General features: G+C 37.1%; 6 protein-coding genes across 6 annotated transcripts; 3 read left to right on the forward strand and 3 right to left on the reverse strand.

Annotated features, from left to right (window-relative positions):
- Positions 1-610: 610 nt before the first annotated feature.
- Positions 611-4214, reverse strand: GCK72_010497 (uncharacterized protein; the record flags this gene model as incomplete). Its single annotated transcript, XM_053727897.1, has 9 exons — positions 611-697; positions 744-1086; positions 1136-1275; positions 1320-2393; positions 2439-2630; positions 2673-3251; positions 3303-3443; positions 3510-4094; positions 4146-4214. 9 exons carry the CDS (start codon positions 4212-4214, stop codon positions 611-613), a joined length of 3210 nt encoding a protein of 1069 aa, XP_053587474.1.
- A 592-nt stretch (positions 4215-4806) lies between these two features.
- On the reverse strand, positions 4807-5645 carry GCK72_010498 (uncharacterized protein; the record flags this gene model as incomplete). Its single annotated transcript, XM_003110883.2, has 4 exons — positions 4807-4852; positions 5217-5355; positions 5402-5539; positions 5600-5645. 4 exons carry the CDS (start codon positions 5643-5645, stop codon positions 4807-4809), a joined length of 369 nt encoding a protein of 122 aa, XP_003110931.2.
- Positions 5646-6299: 654 nt separating this feature from the next.
- GCK72_010499 (uncharacterized protein) lies at positions 6300-7529 on the forward strand (the record flags this gene model as incomplete). The annotated part of the gene is made up of 4 exons (XM_003110894.1): positions 6300-6439; positions 6485-6663; positions 6710-7030; positions 7258-7529. The coding sequence occupies 4 exons, from the start codon at positions 6300-6302 to the stop codon at positions 7527-7529; spliced, it is 912 nt and encodes a 303-aa protein (XP_003110942.1).
- A 1824-nt stretch (positions 7530-9353) lies between these two features.
- On the forward strand, positions 9354-11547 carry GCK72_010500 (uncharacterized protein; the record flags this gene model as incomplete). Its single annotated transcript, XM_003110812.2, has 9 exons — positions 9354-9419; positions 9467-9638; positions 9783-9902; positions 10023-10079; positions 10524-10595; positions 10648-11066; positions 11118-11177; positions 11221-11367; positions 11416-11547. 9 exons carry the CDS (start codon positions 9354-9356, stop codon positions 11545-11547), a joined length of 1245 nt encoding a protein of 414 aa, XP_003110860.2.
- A 1534-nt stretch (positions 11548-13081) lies between these two features.
- On the forward strand, positions 13082-14014 carry GCK72_010501 (uncharacterized protein; the record flags this gene model as incomplete). Its single annotated transcript, XM_053727898.1, has 6 exons — positions 13082-13138; positions 13205-13316; positions 13365-13504; positions 13555-13678; positions 13725-13834; positions 13883-14014. The coding sequence occupies 6 exons, from the start codon at positions 13082-13084 to the stop codon at positions 14012-14014; spliced, it is 675 nt and encodes a 224-aa protein (XP_053587475.1).
- A 334-nt stretch (positions 14015-14348) lies between these two features.
- Positions 14349-16987, reverse strand: GCK72_010502 (uncharacterized protein; the record flags this gene model as incomplete). The annotated part of the gene is made up of 9 exons (XM_053727899.1): positions 14349-14517; positions 14585-14648; positions 14820-14877; positions 14926-15021; positions 15427-15792; positions 15838-15987; positions 16034-16588; positions 16682-16828; positions 16874-16987. 9 exons carry the CDS (start codon positions 16985-16987, stop codon positions 14349-14351), a joined length of 1719 nt encoding a protein of 572 aa, XP_053587476.1.
- Between the last annotated feature and the right edge of the window lie 1378 nt (positions 16988-18365).

Raw genomic sequence — 18365 nt, forward strand, 5'->3', positions numbered from 1 at the left:
ATGGAAAATAGAAAAATTGCAGAATAGTTACATCAACATGGAAGAAACTCTAATGAAGGATGTACATTGTCATCCCCGTTTCGGGTTTAAATGAAGACGGTTCAATCTGGAAATGTGCTCAATGGAACACTCCGTATTATGATAACCCATGAAATCGTCTTAATCAGAAGATAGCAGTCAATGGCCGCTTTCAGAAAGACAAATAAATTATTTTGAGTGAGACGAAGAAGATTTTGTAGAAGACAGACTGAGTAAAACCTTCAATTTATGATACAAATATTTGCAAATTGTAATCCTCATTCTGGAAGAAGACCTGGAACTCAAGTAACTCTGGAAGCGACTACTGTTTTCTCAATCTACAAGAGAAAATTAGGATATTTTCGAAACAGAATTTGAATTTTTCTCGGTACTGAACTTCCGGGCCCGGAGAATTTTCGGCTCGGCCCGGTTCGTTGCAAGTTGTGAAATTGATCCTGAATTTAAGAAGTAATAAACACATTTCGAATTTATCTATATGATAACCTTACGATCAAAAATATTCCCGCATGATTTTTCAAGATAGTACAAACATAATATACAGAAATTAAGGAATACAAAAATAATAAGTACTTCATTGTGAGCGATTCGGTTCGCCAAGAATGCGACGATCAATCCTTTCGTCATCAATTTCATCGCGGTTAAGCTTTAGAAGACCGGACTAAAAGCAAAGTATTGGAAGAACTTTTCTAGACTGTAAAACCTACATTTTCTACTCGATGAATCAACTCGTTCCGTTTTCGCATTGATTCATCGCAATTGCCGAGGTTGATTCCGTGCAAAAAAGCATGCATGTGATTTAGCAATTTCTGACGGGAAGTGTTCCGCTTTCTCAGATACCCACACTGCTCAAGGGTGTTGTCAAAACTGATATGCATCCTCTTCAATGACTCTCTTTCAAACGCCCGCTTTCCTTTTTCTTCATGAATTTGTTTTTCAAACTCTTTGACTTTTCTGTTATGATCGACCTCCGACTTTTGTAATCTCGTTGTTAAATGCTCAAGTTCTGCCTCAAACTCTTCTGTACGATTCAGCTTGTCACGAGCATTCCTTAAATAACTCGAATTTGATATAAACTTTGTGAGAGTATAAAACGAACACTTGTATTGCATGCTCAGCTCGTTCTAGTCTTTTACGAAGATCCTTTTCGTTGTTTTCCCATTCCGCAAGCTCTTCGTCTCTCATACCAACCAGCCGCTCAATCTCAGCAAGAGCTTCATCCTTCATCTTTTCTTCCATCTGAATGATTTAGTTTTTATTTAATATTACTGCTCAATACTCACCTCATACTGCTCCCGGAACTGCGTTGCAAGATATACACGTTGCTCGCTGAGTGCATTAGCCTTGTCTAGCTCCATTCTCAATTTCTCATTCTGCATCTTCCATTTCTGATCAATTTTCTGAACGTTCCTTCCATACTCTCTGTGAGCTGTCTCAAATTTCTCCTCCATAATCTGCACTAAATGCTCTGCACGCTTATTCAAAGATGCCCAGAAGTTGTCGATGTAGTTGGAAGATTGATTATCTTTTTCTTGAGAATCAAGCAACACCGATTCCAAAATCTCAACAATTTGTTTGACAGTCTCAGATGACTGGTAAAGCGGAGAAAGTTGATTATCAGCAGACGTGTCTCCGATAGTTTCCACTGTTCCGACTTGCTTCAGTTTTTCTATCAACCGATTCAATTTTTCATCCAAGCGGATCAGATGACGGGGAATTAATTCTTCAGAGACAGGTGACACTACTGGACTGAGAACTTGTTCTTCCACGACATGTGAAGGACTTATTGTTGTTTCTTCCAGTACAATATCATCAGTCTGAACCTCTTTGCTTTGTCGGGAAACCGAAATCGTATGTCCAGGATATGTCTCCAGTTCAATTAAACGAGCACGTAGGTGATTCAGTTCCTGTTCTCTCACGAAAATTTCATTTTCGTATTGAGCGTTTGCATCTGCCTTGAATTCTTCAAACTCTATTCTCAGAGCTTCGAATGCTCGTTCCAATTCTAAAATCGTAGCCTCTTTTTGTGTCAACTCTTGCTGAGCAGCGACGAACACTGAAGTCTGCTCAGCTAATTCAACTTTCAATCTTTCTAACTCTGCCGTTGCAGCAGCTTCAGAACGAATATATCCTTCTATCTTGACATCGGATTCTCCTTCTTTTCTGAGTGCTTGCTCTAGTTTTTCTCTTAATCGTTGTTCTACGCCTGTCCTAGATTGAAGTTCTTCTTTCAGTTGGGCCACATCGTTACTCTCTTGAGATAGAAGTTGGACTTGCTGACGCAAATGATCAATTTCAAGTTTTCCCTTCTTCAGCTCATCCATGAGTTCATTAGAATCGTATTTATCTTCTATCAGCTAAAAATGACGTTTTATAGCACTGTTTTACCGGGAGTTGTTTACCTTCTGGTTTTGAATTTCTAATCGTGTCACATCTTCATTCAACAGTTCTTTGTGACGTTTCTCTTCTGCTATTTGATCTTTTGCCACTGATAACTGTGCTTCAATATTCCGAATATTTGCTTGCAACACATTGATTTCATTTTTCGAATTTATTTCGCTATCGAGTAATACGTGTTGGGAATCGGAGAGATACTGAAAACTTAAAGTTATACGATTACTATACTACACAAATACCTTATTTTCTTTGACAAGTTCTTTGTTCTGTTTCCGAATTTCTTCGAGTTTCTTCATGGCTTCAGTCTCTTTTTCAAGAGCCTCATCTGCTTTTTTCTTGAGCCCACTGATACTAAGCTCAAAATCTTTGGCGGTATTCTCAGCTTCTTTTTCGAATTGAATCATTCTGAATTTTTCCTCTTTGAGAGCATCTTCGAGATCGTTAACTTTTTTCGCTGTTTCATCCAACTTCACTTCGAGATCAGAGTTCTGCTTCATCAGGTGCTCTTCATGGACTTTCATTTCATCCATTTCGAATTCATGCGTGTTTTTATCTTCCAGAAGACGTCTGTTCTCAGCTGAAATTTCTTCGACTTCTTTCTTTTTGCTGTTCAAGCGAGCCTGAAGCTCTTCGTTTTTAGCTTCAGATCGTGCGATTTGTGCTTGGCTTGTTTTTAGCTTTTTTTCAAGATCTGATCTCAATTTCTGTTCATCTTCTTCGAACTTGGCTTTCATTTTCTCATAGTCAAACAACCGATTTTCCAAGTCACTTTTCCTCTTCCCGATTATTTCGATTTCCGAATGCAACTGATCAACTTCCTAAAAAATTTAAATTATGTATTATGCAATTATGCGATCATATAAACTCACAATTTGTAAGTTTGCATTTACGATTTTCACATGATCGTCATTCTCAGTTTGGACATCAGCGTCAATTTTCTCGGTGTTTAATTGAATTGTAGCTGTACCAGTGAATACTTTGGCAGAAGGTTTAGAATCGCTAATCACCATCTGAAACAACTTTTGTTAATAGAAATTGTTTTTGTTCGTTCATAAAACTATTAAAATTACACGCACGTTCTCCATTTTCGATTCGAGAATAGTTCGATCTTCTTCACTTTTTATGATTGAGAGCAATTCTTTCTTGATGTCATCACTAGACATTGGATGTTCTGTGGCAGTATTTGTATCGTTCTCCTTGCTCGCATCATGAAGTTGAAGCCTGGGAATGACTGGAAATACTACTCCTTCGTAACCCATTTCAGGGCTGATTGATTTGTCCATTTCAGTCCGTCGTGAGGTTTCACGCAATGAGCAATTTTCCTCTCGGAGAGACTCATTCTCTCCACGAAGTGTTTCATTTTCGCCGCGAAGAACAGTATTTTCTCGCGATTTTTTCTTCAACTCTTTGGATACAGCCAACAAGCTTTTTACACTGTCTAAAGGAAACGAAATGCGATAGTAATGTTGGGGAACAATACCGATGACAACGTTAGAATCATTTGCAGTCGAGATGGAGTCTGAACCGGTTGACTCAATGATGGATAGATCGTGGCGAAAATGAGAAAAGTGCTCTTTCATCGGCATGTTTCTTCGCCCTCGAACTGGCGTGGACGTCAGCTGATGCTCATCGGGAGAACTCCTTGGAGATGCTGAGCGAGACTACAAAGGATAGATTTTTCAATGAAAGAATTTGAAACTATTGCGACTTACCGACGATGGGAGGTCATCTCGAGGAGTCGGATAACCACTATCTGTGGTCGGAACCTCCGAAACATTCATAAGTTATTTTATGACTGAAAACAGTAGTGAATGTAGCAAGGAAGCGGAAATATTTCGCGATTTTTAAAGCTCGAGCTCGGTCGAAAATATTTTCAAATTTTCAAAAGCGTGCAAACACCGTTACGGATTGTTGCGTACACAGGATCCACAACTTGAGAAACGTCTTCTATCTCAAATTTTACTTGCTTGTTTTCGGTTAGATACCAGATCAATTGTGTTCAATATTTAGTTGTTTTATGGCAGTTCTCTAAATTTGATCCTCAAGGTATTTCCTTCACCAGTTGATTTTTTGAGATGATTGCTGCGTTTTGGAGGCTATGACAACACACTGAAACGAAACACAGGAAAAAGAAGAAAGAGGAAAGCCTTTCGAAAGGGAATAGTTGATAGTTTTACTTCACGAATTTTCAACACAAACACAATATTGATAAACGAATTGAACAGAAAAGATAAGAAAAAGTTAAAGCATTCTAATAACATAATCATTTGTTAAACTCGATAGATGTGAATTCACATGTGAAACGAAAGACATTAGTTAAAGGCATCCTCGAGGATCGATCATCTTCTATGTACAAGTGCTTTTTGATAATTTTTAATATTCGTACTCTCCAAACTCATCATCGTGAACTGAATCGGCTCTGGAAATATATATTTTTGATATGTCAATAATTGCAATGTCATACATATGATTTATTTAAAATTTTTATTCAACGATCAATTTAGACGTGTAGCATCGGAAAATGAAAACTTTCGTTAACCGAACGTTCATAGGCAAAGAAACGGGGAGAATGAAGCGTTTAAAGCTGGATTAGTTAGGCAATTATGGTAAGTAAATCATGCACAGGTTGAGAAGGAACTGATTTTAAATTATGGTCACAAGGTTACAATCGAGTGTTCAAAGTAATCTGATACACATTGACTGAGAAAGTTACAGGGTAATTGAAAAAATGCCGTAAGCTCCTACAAAGCTGGGGAAAAAGGGAAAGACGACACAACACCTACTGCTTAGGCCGGGGTGGCTGCGAAGACTGAAAGACTGATGAAGACGCCATCAAGTTTTGAATGTACTGTCCTAAAACTTGATTTTCCGATCTCAGTTTCAAACTTTCTTCTTTCACTGATTCGACACGTTGGGAGAGATCTGAATTAATTAAACTTTGACAACTTTGACTACCATAAGCACTGACCATCTAGAGTGTTCTGCAGTTCAAGAACTTGCGTTATCAATCTAGCCTTTTCTTCTGGATCCTCTGGCGGTTCTTCTTTGGGCAACGGTTGTGCGGCTCTTGGAGTTTTTCCGCCACTGATTATTGTCACCGTATCATCTGGAAATGGTTTTCTATTTATGAAATTGAACAACTTTAACAAAAATTCAAATCGCTTACCATCGTCGGCTAATGGAATATCGTCTTGTTCAGTTTTCTGGCTCATTGTAAAGTTAGTTTAAACTAGAATAAATGTGACGTGTTAAAGGCAGGGAGTGTATGTAGTGGTCGGTTCGGGAAGGGTCACTATAGCGGAAAAGAGTGTCCGAAGAGAAAATCAATAAAAGTAGTGAAATTGGAGAGACGCAGAGAAACGCCAGCTTGGCAATGCAATCGCGCCCCGCTTTGTTATTCGTCACTTATTGCCACTTTGCATTTCATTTTTCCTTATTTCTCATCTGAATTCTATCTTTTTCCAGCCATGATCAGTGACGTTCAACTCGGAATTGCTGCTAACATTCTCGGAATCGCCATGCTCATGCTCGTGGTTCTCTTCCACTACTTGAATGCCAACCAGAAGAATAAGTAATTCCAAGGAAGGTTTGCATTTCATGTAAAAAGTTTCAAAATGTATAATTTCTTTTTTCAGACCTCCAACCACCTTCTCAATGTGATAGTATCTACCAAAAATCGACAATAATTTATTCTTGTTGGATGGGTTAAATCAGTTTTAAGCAAAGTTAATAAATTATTCATTCATTTTTTCTATGATGATCATTAGTTCCAGTGTTTCAAACGCCTGAAGTATTTCTTAAAATTGCGACGTTCATTTCATTACTAACTCTGTTTAGAATTGGTCTGAATACAGATCATATATGTCATGAGCTCTCAGCCACGTGGTTCACAGCCAGGTCCTTCCTTCAGTCCGGTGACTTCACCGATTTCACAACGAAACTTCCGATACGAACCAGCAAGAAGCGGTTACACATCACCTGGACAGTATTCAACTTATTCAACGAGGTTTTAGTTTGTTTTCTAAAACTAGAACAGTTTGTAATTTTTCAGCACTGCTGATCGTGTCGGCTGTCTCACAGCAGTAAGAATGTCTGCATTTGCGAAGCTGTCCAGATTCACACGTCGTCTGGTACATATCCGACAAATGGATTTCGAGTTCGCACTTTGGCAAATGCTCTATCTACTTATCCAGCCTTCAAAAGTGTACAAAAACTTTATTTACAGAAAACGTAAGACTTCATGTACATATATTATGGCCAAACTTCTACGTTTCAGGTACCAAAGATCAATTTGCAAGAGATGATCCGGCATTCTTAGTACTTCTGTCTCTCTCACTATTGTTTTCTTCGATTTTCTATGCGTATGCTCTCGGTCTTTCGAAAACTGGCTTTTTCACTTTCTTCCTTTGGTCAGTTTTTGTGGATTGCATCGCTGTTGGAGTCGTTATCGCCACGATTCTTTGGTGGGTATCGAACCGATTTCTTCGAAAAGTTCGAGACCAGGATGTAGAATGGGGATACTGCTTTGATGTACACCTCAATGCTTTCTTCCCAATGCTCATTCTCCTTCATGTTATCGTTCCTATTCTTTATCCGAGTAAGTTTTTTTTTCAACCAATAGACAGAAGCATAGGGGATTTAACATTAAATCTGTAATAAACCGAAAGGTGTCATATACCATTTCCCTTAAAACGTAAAAATATGTTTCCAGTTGACTGGTGAAAATGAGGACCTTGGAATGTTCATTTTTAAAGCGAATAAAAATCAAATGCTGTTTAATAGATCTCAAACTCGTTTAACCTAAATCTAGTTAAAACTTTTCAGCATTGATCGATTCACCATCATTCTTGTCCGTGTTTCTCGGGAACACGTTCTGGTTCCTCGCAGCCTGCTACTATGTCTACATCACGTTCCTCGGATACACTGCTCTTCCGATTCTACACAAGACGCAATATTTCCTATATCCCATCTCTTTTATTTTTATGTTCTTTGTAGCCACCTTGACTGCCGGCTGGAACATTTCCAGAACAGCTCTCTATTTTTACCATTCCCGTGCTGAGCCACACAAGTTCGCTCCTCAACACAACAGTTTGTAAGAAGTGAAATAATTAATCCTGTGTTTGTAAATTGTAGATGGTAGACAAACCTAACTTGGTGTGTGCTCTTTGAAACTAAAAATTATTGCATGGTGTGCCGAAAAATTCCCGAACAGCTAACTGATTTTGTTTAAAACGTGTCCCTTTTCTTGATTCTTTTTTAACATAATTTATTCCCTTGATAAAAATAAAACGTCCATTCCGGATCGAAAAGTGTAGTTGATGTATAGTTGGTTACCGCGATAAAAAAGGAAAACCTCAAATTCGGAAACGATCTTCAAACCAATACTTCCGCTGATAAGAATAGTCTTCTTCCTCTCGAAAACGTCATTTATGATTTTCCTTGTTCTTCTTCTACAGATTTTAACGCAAATAACTTAACAGAGGTAATTTTATAATAGTATGATCGAGCACGACTAGAGAAGAACAAAAAACAACAGAAAAGCAAGGGTGTTCAAAAATTGAAAGAACCAAATGTTATGTTCGTTTAGAGATAGTGAGGTTACAGTAATAGGTGGTAGTATTTTTGAAAATTCAATTAGGCTCACAGTTTCATGTATATTTAGAGGGATATTAATCATTCTGCACCACAATCACTTTTTTTCATTTAACTATTTCTCAACTTGGTTTCCGAAAGTTCCCTTAAAATATAAAAATCTCACTATTTAGTCAGGGCCACAGTATTCAAAACGCAGAAAAATAATATTTGTGACCTCGCGGTTCTTACACGGTTCAAAAATCTAAATCTGGATTTTAATAATTGTCGTGGGTTGACTTACTAATGTTAAAACTCTTATAAAATCTAGAAAAGTTGGTGACCACTTCTGATTCACCTGCATCTTTGAACCTCTCTAAGAGATCTCCCTATGAACGACAGTAAACAAAAAGAAGAGATAGGAGAGATAAAAAGTGTATTCCTCAGTTTACTTCTCAAAATTCTATCGCAACAATGTTTGTTGATGTTGTTTTTTAAGCTTCCGTTTCCTCAGATTTTTCCTCATTTCATTCGAATCACTAATTGATTGATGAAGGAGTTCTTTCTTTCTTTTTTAGAGTGAGGATAGTTCATTTCATCTAATACCGTAACCCCGCCAAAAACTGAGATTTCCTCTAAACGAGATGAGTAATATTACGTAATAACATCTAACCACATTGCGTGTTTTGGTTGTGATTTTATACTGAGAAAATTAATTTTGTAATAATGAGATGGGAATTTTAAATTGGATCAGATTTTTGAGAACTATCATTTATCCTCAGATTCTTCTTTTTCCGATCGGTGTTTGATAAATTTTTCTGATTAATGAGATGAAAGGAGAACATCTGTTTCACATGAATCCGCTTCATGATTTCATTTGAGAAAATGACATAATTTTAAGACAATGATTCTCCAGTAAAATGAGTTATAAACTTCATAGCTTCATACTGATTTCCAATCAACAATCGTCCCAATCAATCAACATAAAACAAGTCGCCTTTCTCTGGCTAAAGATTGAATTAGTCATCCGATCTGATGAGTAATTTGCTACCGTAGAAAACGAAGACTCCGCCTTTCATCTTTTGCAAAGTTATATAAATGAGTGAATTCATCACTAAATCGGTATTAAAAATAACAAAAATTGAAGAGAAAAAGAGCTCTTACAGTACTGTTGTCTGCACCTTTTCAGCGCGGCCAATCGCCGTCTTTTGTCTCTCTTTTTCATCTTCTCTTCTTTCTTTTTCTTCCCACGTGGGACTGATTTGATACGTTGACCTAATATTCTTCTTGTTCTTCTTCTTCTTCTTTCAATAAATTTAACATTTCTTCTAGTTTGAAATCTTGGAAAAATGTCAAACAATCAAAATGATTGGGATGACATAATGGATGTTCTTGTGGATAATGTGGGCTATTTGGTAAACAATATTCTAGCATCTCAAATTTCAAAATATATTATTTTCAGACAGAAACAGACCGAGCGATTCCAGAAGATGATGTTGTAGTGATCACACATTCCGCCTATCCAACGATTCCAATATTGAGAACAGAAGACTCGGATATGAGATCATGGATGCAAAATAATCAAATTCAGATGCCAGACCAATATTTACAAAGTTCGGAAAAATTGAAAAGAAGTGAGTAATGCCCTTTTCAATCTCCGCCTCTTCGGGATTCTCTAAGGCTGAGGAAACTCTAACAGTGAGCAATGAAACGAATAGAAGAAAAGGGAAATAATAGGAGAGGAGGAGGTCATTCGTTGATTACGTCGTCAGTTTCAGACCTATTCGAAATGCGTCGACGATCTCAAACTGCTTCTGAAGAGAGTCGACGTCAGTCGTCGAGGACTTCTGAAGGAAATGATGTTCCGTCGACTGAATATCACTATATGTATCAAGATAGTGAGTTAGAATTTTAACTTCAATGAAAGGGTTTTCTGTAGTTCTAGAACTTATCTAATGTTCCAGAATCCAGTTTGTTACTCATAATTCTGTAAACACCCCAAAATCTGAAATTTTCAGTCTCAATCCGAATGGGAGAGATGTCAATGATGCCACCATTTCCTGAGGAAAGTGAAGGTGAGTAAATCTTATTAGCAGCAAACTAGACAACTTGTAGAACTTCGTTCTTTCATTTTCTTTTCCGTTTTTTCGTCTACGTTTATCGATGATCACTGATTGCTGACTCATTTTAACCAAGGATGATAGTGGGAAATATCGGAAATTGAATGGTTTACATTTTGAGGAATGACTAATAACAAGAGAGGAACATGTTAAATTGGAATTTGCGATTAGGAATGATTATCTTTTTATTGATAAGCAATTTAAGGTTTCCGATTGATCTTTCATACTTTTCAGATAAGTAGTTCAAAATGTGAAATAGTTATTGACAGCTCTTTGTATCAAGTTCTTCTAAATTCTGTTTTTCTTGATTACAAAGTTACTGTAGATTGGAGCCACATAGTCGTTGTCTTTTTATAAGTACAATCTAACTCTTTGTCTTTCTTATCTATCAAATTCCAGGTTCAACCAGTCCTTCTTCTACAGAATCAGACGACAGTGGTTCTGATTGGAACCCTGGACCATCGTCTATTGGTGAGACATTCGAACTCTTAATATTCAAATCTTGAACATTTCTCTCTTCCAGATACAACAAGAAACGCCAGTGAATCTCCACTGCTACCTGAAATTGATAGAGAACCCCGTCGTCTTTCGAAAACTCAGAAAGGGAAAATGACAGATGAAGAATTGGAGAGAAGAAGAAAAGAAGCGAACAAGAAGAATAGTAAGAACTATAACAAGAATAAGAAGTCGAAAGAAATCAGTTTAAATCAAGAATACGAAGAGAAGAAAGCTTGTTTGAAGCGGATGAAAGATGAGGAAAAAGAAATGAAGAATTTGCTTCTGGAGTGTTATACATACACAGGAACCGTTGTTAGAGTATCTGAGGAGGATGGAATCCCCACTTTGATGGACGAAGAAACTTTTATTAACGGAATCAAATCTATCGATTCTGAGTTTTTAAAAAGAAAGTCTCAAGATGCAAATTTCAGAAAACTATCAGAGGTAACAATCCGACGACCTTCGAAATTCCAATTCAAAACTTTTAAATTTCAGGTTTATCAAATGAAAAAGAAAAAGCACACAGATGCTGAAAATGATAAAAAACTAAAGAGGGTAATTTCCAACATCCCGATATAAATTATCCAGTTAATTTCAGATGAATACGAATACATACGGATCCAGAAAATCTCGAGCTCTCCATAGTATGAGAATTGCTCATTTTGAACTTAAACTGGCGGAACTGCAGTTTGAAATGACCAAGTATTCGGATAGAACGAACCTGATGAAGATGGTGAAAAGACAGGTGAGCAATTAACTGAAAACCGAAAATTTAAAAAGGAATGTTTTTCAGATGGCGTCAATCTTCAACTTCCGATATGCTGGAGCCGAGGAGTATATCAGCCTTCCACGGTCTCGAAAAGAACGTTTCGATCAACTTTGCAATATTTTGAAGGCAGATTCTCCAAGAACATCACGCACGTAACCCTCTTCTCTAATTTATGTACAACTTTAATTCTTCCCTGCTGAAGTATAGCAATTACTCTTCCCATATTTATTCATCACCTCAAAAAACTTTATATTCCCTTTTCATTCTAGTCAATCTCGTTCATTATCTATTGTTACTAGTCGTTTAGCTGTCTTCAATTCTAATAAACATTTCATAAAAGATTGTGCTCGATAAAACAAAATTGACCTTCTTCCACTATTTCGATCGGCGATCTATTAGAGAATCGGTATTCCAAAAAAACATAAGTCTTCCGTGATTGAAGAGATCGAAATCTACAAAAAAGGTCATTCCTCCATTCATAACTAAACCAAAGTCTCAAGAAATTATTTCCAATGATTCGGAATGTTTTGACGATAGGAGCTGCTACAATGTTTACTGTTTATTTATTTTCATCTGCATTTTATTCCGTTTATAATTTCATATTTAGCAAGGATAATTATGATGTTTTCATTGTTTCTCTTGATTTGAAAGGGGTAAGTTCAATTTAATTTTCGTTTTCAAGTCAAGTCGGATCCCCGAATTCAATAAACCCAAAAAAGAGAATCAGTGAACAAAACGACACTAAGATCATTTCAAACCATACTTGACCAATCAAACCTGTTAAGTTTACGAGTACAGTCTGGCAAATCGTCACTATATCATGTGAAAACGATACAAAGATCAAACGAAATTATATAGATTTCACTTGATTTATTACAAATCGTTACGCCACAATGAAATATTACTCAATGTGAAGTTTTAGAAGACGTTGGTTCAACTTATAGAATGAATCATAAAGCTTATTGGGTTAAGATAAAAAGGGGTTACTGTAGTTTGAAGAAAGCCAGACTCTTTTCCTGGTAAAGAAAAACGTGAAAATCATAAGGGTTTGGCAAGAGGAAAAAGAGGAACTTTGGAAGAACTTATCGAAGAGTTTGCCAGTGATTGGAATGCCCGAGTTGAAAAATATGCGAAACAACTAACAATGCCTAGAATTTTAGGGTAATATCCTACGTTTCTAACAGGTTGTTATGTCTTTCAGGCAGCTTGGCATTAAAGATTTTTATTCTTTTTAGTAGATTCATAATTTATTTTTAGTTTTATTCCAGGTCACCTCAACTCCATGTATCTCGTTTCTTGAATCTCTCTCTGTCTCTTTTCCGGTTCTTTTGATTGATATCCACGTGCTACAGTCTCTTCATGAAGAGAAATGTGAGAAATTATCAACACAGAGAATCAAGGTAGACAAAAGAGAACTTTACTTCCCTGTTCCCATCACATTTTTTCTCAGGTTGCAATTGATAAGACGTTTCGGAACAATACAGATAGTAATGAGTCACGCTTCCAATTTTTTGGGATGGAGAATCATGCAAACAAAGATTATTTTCAATTCAAAACACAACCGATACGAGCGATTCCAAAGTTTTAATTCTGAAAACAGGCAAGGGTTTAATAAGTAATTTTCAGAAACTTCAAAACTTTTTTCGTGGGAAATATCCAGATTCCGAGTAACATACCGTTGTTTCTTGAAATGTGGAAGCGATCAACTCTCTTGAAATGTTTGAATTTACCAATGAACAGGAATATGGTGAGAGGAAGTGAATGATGTCATTTTGAAGTTATGATTAGCAATAATGTTCCAAACAAATTATAGACTCATCATATTATTGAAAATGGAAAAGAAGCAGCAGGGAAGTTGGCTGAATTCAGGGATATTATGTTGCAATTCAATATGTTCCCGTTTTTGAATGGAGGAACCCTTTTAGGTTTTCACTTTTTTCTTAAAGTCTGGAAACGTTCTTTTTTTTATTCAGGTTGGTACAGAGAATGCGGAATCATTCCGCATACAACTGATATGGATATTGCGGTTTTTGCGAAGGACTTTCGCCCGGATTTGGTCAAATTTCTACAGTCGAGAAGTTCGCCATTCCAATTGGTGAGAAAAATTGGATTGGTGAGTCAGAAACTTTGATAATTTACTATGAGCAATTGATATTTTTGCAGCTGAATGACTCATTCGAATTGACCGTGACTACCAAAACCGGATACAAGGTAAATACAGACTTGTTTTTGATGTACGAAGCTGTTGATGGAAATGGAAATGTTCGAAATTGGGTTGGAGGAGCAAGTGAGCAAGATCCGAGTCTTTGAAAAGTCTAGCTTATCTTTTCCAGGTTATACCCTAAAGTATAAATACATTTATCCTAAATATGATCCCTGGTGTGCCGCTGATCTCTATGGATACCTCTTTTGGGTAACTTGTTCTCCTCAGAAAATGCTAATTGTAAGGCAATCCCCATCATTATTTTTTGCTTGAACACAAAACTTTCAGTTCGAATACGGAAATTTATGGTATGAAGATCTTCCAAGTTCACAATATAATTGGAAAAACTCAGCCAATAATGTACAAAGAAATGGAGAATGGAGAGAAGAAGAATTGGAACAAGTTTATGTGATGTATTGAATTTTGAGAGCATAAAACGTGACTAGCTTGAAAAAAGGGAAGAGGAGAAAAATGAGTATAAAGAAATTTGAAGAAAGGAAATGAAAAGATAATTGCAAAGAATGAGAGGTTTGAATATACTTTTGACATCGGAAACATCTGAATATGAAGACGTCAAAAAGTAGATTCATGGTGTCAGAAGTTACGAGAGAATTTGTGATGACATGGTCATCAGTCAAGAGAAACAAAGAAGAAAAAGGCTCGCTGAAGGAAAATGGTTCTTACAGAGAGATCGATGAATCGGTTGGACGGGAATGGAAATATATGCATAAATAAGATGCCAAATGAGACATTTCTAGACTTCTGGTCTATCCGTTTTCAAGTTTTTCTGTGATGGTTCTTCTGGAACAACTTCAAGATTTCCACCAACTGCCTTCGTTTCATTCAGAACTCCCTCTTCAGTTGGTGTCTCTGTTTTATTACATGCTTTCATTTCTGATGAGTTGACTCTTTCCTCTTCCATTCTGGAAATAGTTTTCAATTGGTTGGAACACAGTATCATCTGTAGCTACTACTTCACTGATAACTCACTTTGCATAGTTGGTATCAGTACTGCGACTCCTTGTTCTTCTTGACAAACTTCTGACCATTGTGGCTGAAATTTCTCAGAATCTCATCGAAATGTCATCGAAAGAAGAAGTAAACAAACAGAAAAACGGACGGAACCAAGGAAGAAAAATAAACTGAAGAATAGAAAAAAAGAAAGAGAGTTAGTAGAAACCGAGAGTTGGTTTATTCATTGAAAAGTTCATGCCAAGCAACGTACACATTCGTCGCACAAATTCATTGAATGTCTCTTCCTTTTCTGGCTCACGCGCCCATGGCTGAAAAATTGAAAATTAGGAAGAGAATTTCGGGAGTTTGGTACGAACCAAAACATCTCCTTTTGCAAAAACTAGGAAGAAAATGATTCCGCAAATGTCGATGGACATGGCAAGGAGGAACACCCATTTCCAGCCTTCCGGGTTCTGAAAAGTACAAATTTGATTGATTGTCAGGATTTACACCTCTTTCCACAGTTTTGTGTATAATACTTTAGAATTTTGAGAAACCGATTTCATTCAGCTTGCTAATAGAACCGAAAAGATGTTTCAGTTATTTGTCAAACTTGATTCGTTTGTTTCCGGTACTCAAGTTCTAATCACTCATTCCGTTTCAGTTCAGTCAATCATAAACTTCGTTTTCTGATCATCAGATCTTGAATCACAGAAAAATAAACTGAATCTTGATACCGTTCGATTTCTTCCTCGCTAGACAAGCCATTAAAGTTTCAAACATCACTTCCTTTTTTATCCGAAAAAAGAACAAAGTATATTCTAACAAAGTTCAGACAATAAATCTTTCAAACGTCTACAGTAACCTAGTTCTCTTACCTCAAAAGTCATCGAATTCGTAACGATTCCTCCGACTCCTGCGATCGCACCCAAACCGTTTGCAATACCCATGAGAATCGGTGCATATCTTGGAGCAATATCGAAATGATTAACATTGAAAGCGGAAAGAACAGCTCCAGCTCCAGAACAAGCAATGATTAAACATGTTACAGCGATAACAGGATCCCGAATGAATGCAAGACTTCCCAACATGACAGCTTCAACAGTGAATCCAAATGTATTCACTGACTTTCTCACGGCTTCTGTACTCATTTTTCCAGACGAACGAAGATAATCAGAGAGTTGACCACTAGTGAGAGTGACAATACACATTCCAAGTTGAGGGAAAATTGCAATTATTCCACTCTGAAATGAGAATTGATTGGAATTTCGTGGCATGATGAAACTCACGTTTTTGATATCAATATGAAGAACATCTTTCATGTAAGTGAGCTGATTTCCGAGAAGTAAAAAGAAACTCCATGAACGACAGAAAGAGCAGATAATGATAGCCCAGACAGCAGTAGATGTCATCATGTCACGCCATGGCAGTGTGGTTAACTAGAAATTGGTTTTTATGGACTCTTCTGCAAATATGTATACTCACCGTCATGTTTTTAACAGCAACAGATCCTACTTTCTCAGTGATGAATTTCTTCTCGTCTTCACTAATGTAATTGTGAGTTGTTGGACTACTTCCAGCTACGTACATCCATGCGAGAGACCAGATAATTCCCAAAACTCCGAATACATAGAATGGAGCACTCCAGTGAAAATGAGATACTAGATAAGCAGATGCCGGTAATCCAATCATTACTCCAACCGATGCTCCTGTGAATGTCGTCGTTGCTAACTTTGATCTTTCGAGAGGCGGAGCCCAGAACTTCCAGACTCCGTGCATTGCTGGATAACAGACACCCAAAGCGAGCCCTTGCATTGTTTGAATAACCATCACGAATATATCAGTAAATGGGTGAAATTTCAGAGAAACGGCAGTCAGGATATTGAGAAGAGAGGCGATGAGAATACCAAGCATGAAGAGTTTATTTGGAGCGAATTTGGAAGCGAGAACTCCGGCCGGAATCTGAGAAGCAGCGTATCCGTAGAAGAATGAGCTCTCCATCATTCCGACTTCAGTTCCAGTCCAGAAAAACTCCTTTTCCTAAAATATTATTGGTTAGGAAATCAGTTGATGCAGAAAGGCTTCGGACTCAGAATCCTCTTATTCCAACGATTAAGAAAATAAAACACGTACATGAACTTCTCCGTAAGCATCTGTGAAGTTATTGACCATTCGATTCTTTGCCACACCAAAATTCGATCGAATTCCAAATGAAATTGCAAATCCTAAATGAGCTAGAAGAGCTATCTGCCATCGAACCTTACGGAGAAAGAACTTATTCTGAAAATATACGGTAACACGTGAACTTAGAAAAAAAAGACTCACATCTTCAGTAAGAGTATGAAGTTGTTCTCGATGTTCCCACGTTTTCGAAGAGAAAGTTCTTCGAAGAGTGTCCGAAATCGCCGATGCCGACTTTTTCAGCGTTTTACTCGCCATAATGGAGATCCCTGTAGTCCACTAGTAGTTTTGAAATACGATACCACCGAATAATGAGATTAGATTCTGATTGTTGTTGTGTCTAAAAAAGTGGGGATCATTAAAAAAGGATAAAAATCGAACTTTTCTGATTTGATAAATAGCCAATGGATACACAAAAAGAAACGATAAAAATGGATAAAGAGAATGTATATGCGGAGAGATGAAAAGGCGTGGGAACAAGTTTCGGGGGCCGAAGAAGAGTGATATTGGTTCGTATGACAACGACAATGAAAACGCAATCAATTCAGCTGATATTATCCTCCCCGCCTGACAGGAAAAGGGGAGAAACTACAGTAATTTGATGAGAAGAAGAAGAAAAAAAAGAGATAATGGGCGGAAAAAATTGAGAAGAGAAGATCTTTTGACCGTCCACTGATAAGTTGATACTGATTCAACTAAGTTCTCTCTAAGATCAGCGAACTCAATTGTTTTTCGATTTTTATATTCCAAGCCACAAATGTTTCTTTTTTCTGGTTTGAAACGCTATGCGGAAGTATTCGAATTGAAGAAAACGATGTAAAGTGTTCAATTGGTTTCTGCATGATGAGTAATAAATATTGAGAGATGATTACAACCGTATAGCGAATGAAAAAGAAATGAATTGTTCAATATGGAATAGGAGAACTATAAGAAGAGAAAGACGAAGGAGAATGAGAAGAAGCAATTAAGAAAAAAGAAAAAGGACACGGACATCGAAGACGATAAACAAAATATACTTAATTGGGATCATTTTCTTTCTATTTTATGGATCAGATATCTGATATGAAATGAGCCGTTGAAACAGACCACGACATCATGCCAATCATTTACGATATTCAATAACAAAATTTAGAAATGGGATGTCTGGAGTCTCAAGGCTAACCAATATGTGTAGTGTGATCAGACCCAATGAAAAGAAGATTGGGAAATTGAGATGGACAGTGACTCAATCAGATATAGTTTCTCTTTATCGTTTAAAACATAGATCTAACTGTATTGGCACTTTTTTGATGTCTCACAAGGGAATCTCAGGGTATCGCAAGTTTGGAATCGTTCCAAGTTGCTACCAGGTATTGAGGAAAACTTGAATAGACATATTATTTTGCCGCTGAGAAAAACTGTCTCAAAGTTTCACCCCTGTCGTAAAAGCCCGGGAAGGCCAGGGGTGAAGACGGTTTTTCTCAGCGGGAAGTGACATACACAAAACAAAAATTTGGGATCTTCCTAATCAAGTTGTCCTCATCCTTATTGCCTGGTAAAAATTTGGAACGATTCCAAACTTGCGACCCCCTGAGGTTCCCTTGTCAGATTTTGCGTTTCGAAGAATTGAAACTCACATTTCTGCTCCTATCCAAAT

Source organism: Caenorhabditis remanei, chromosome III, assembly GCF_010183535.1.
Source record: "Caenorhabditis remanei strain PX506 chromosome III, whole genome shotgun sequence".
Taxonomy (NCBI): Eukaryota; Metazoa; Nematoda; class Chromadorea; order Rhabditida; family Rhabditidae; genus Caenorhabditis; species Caenorhabditis remanei.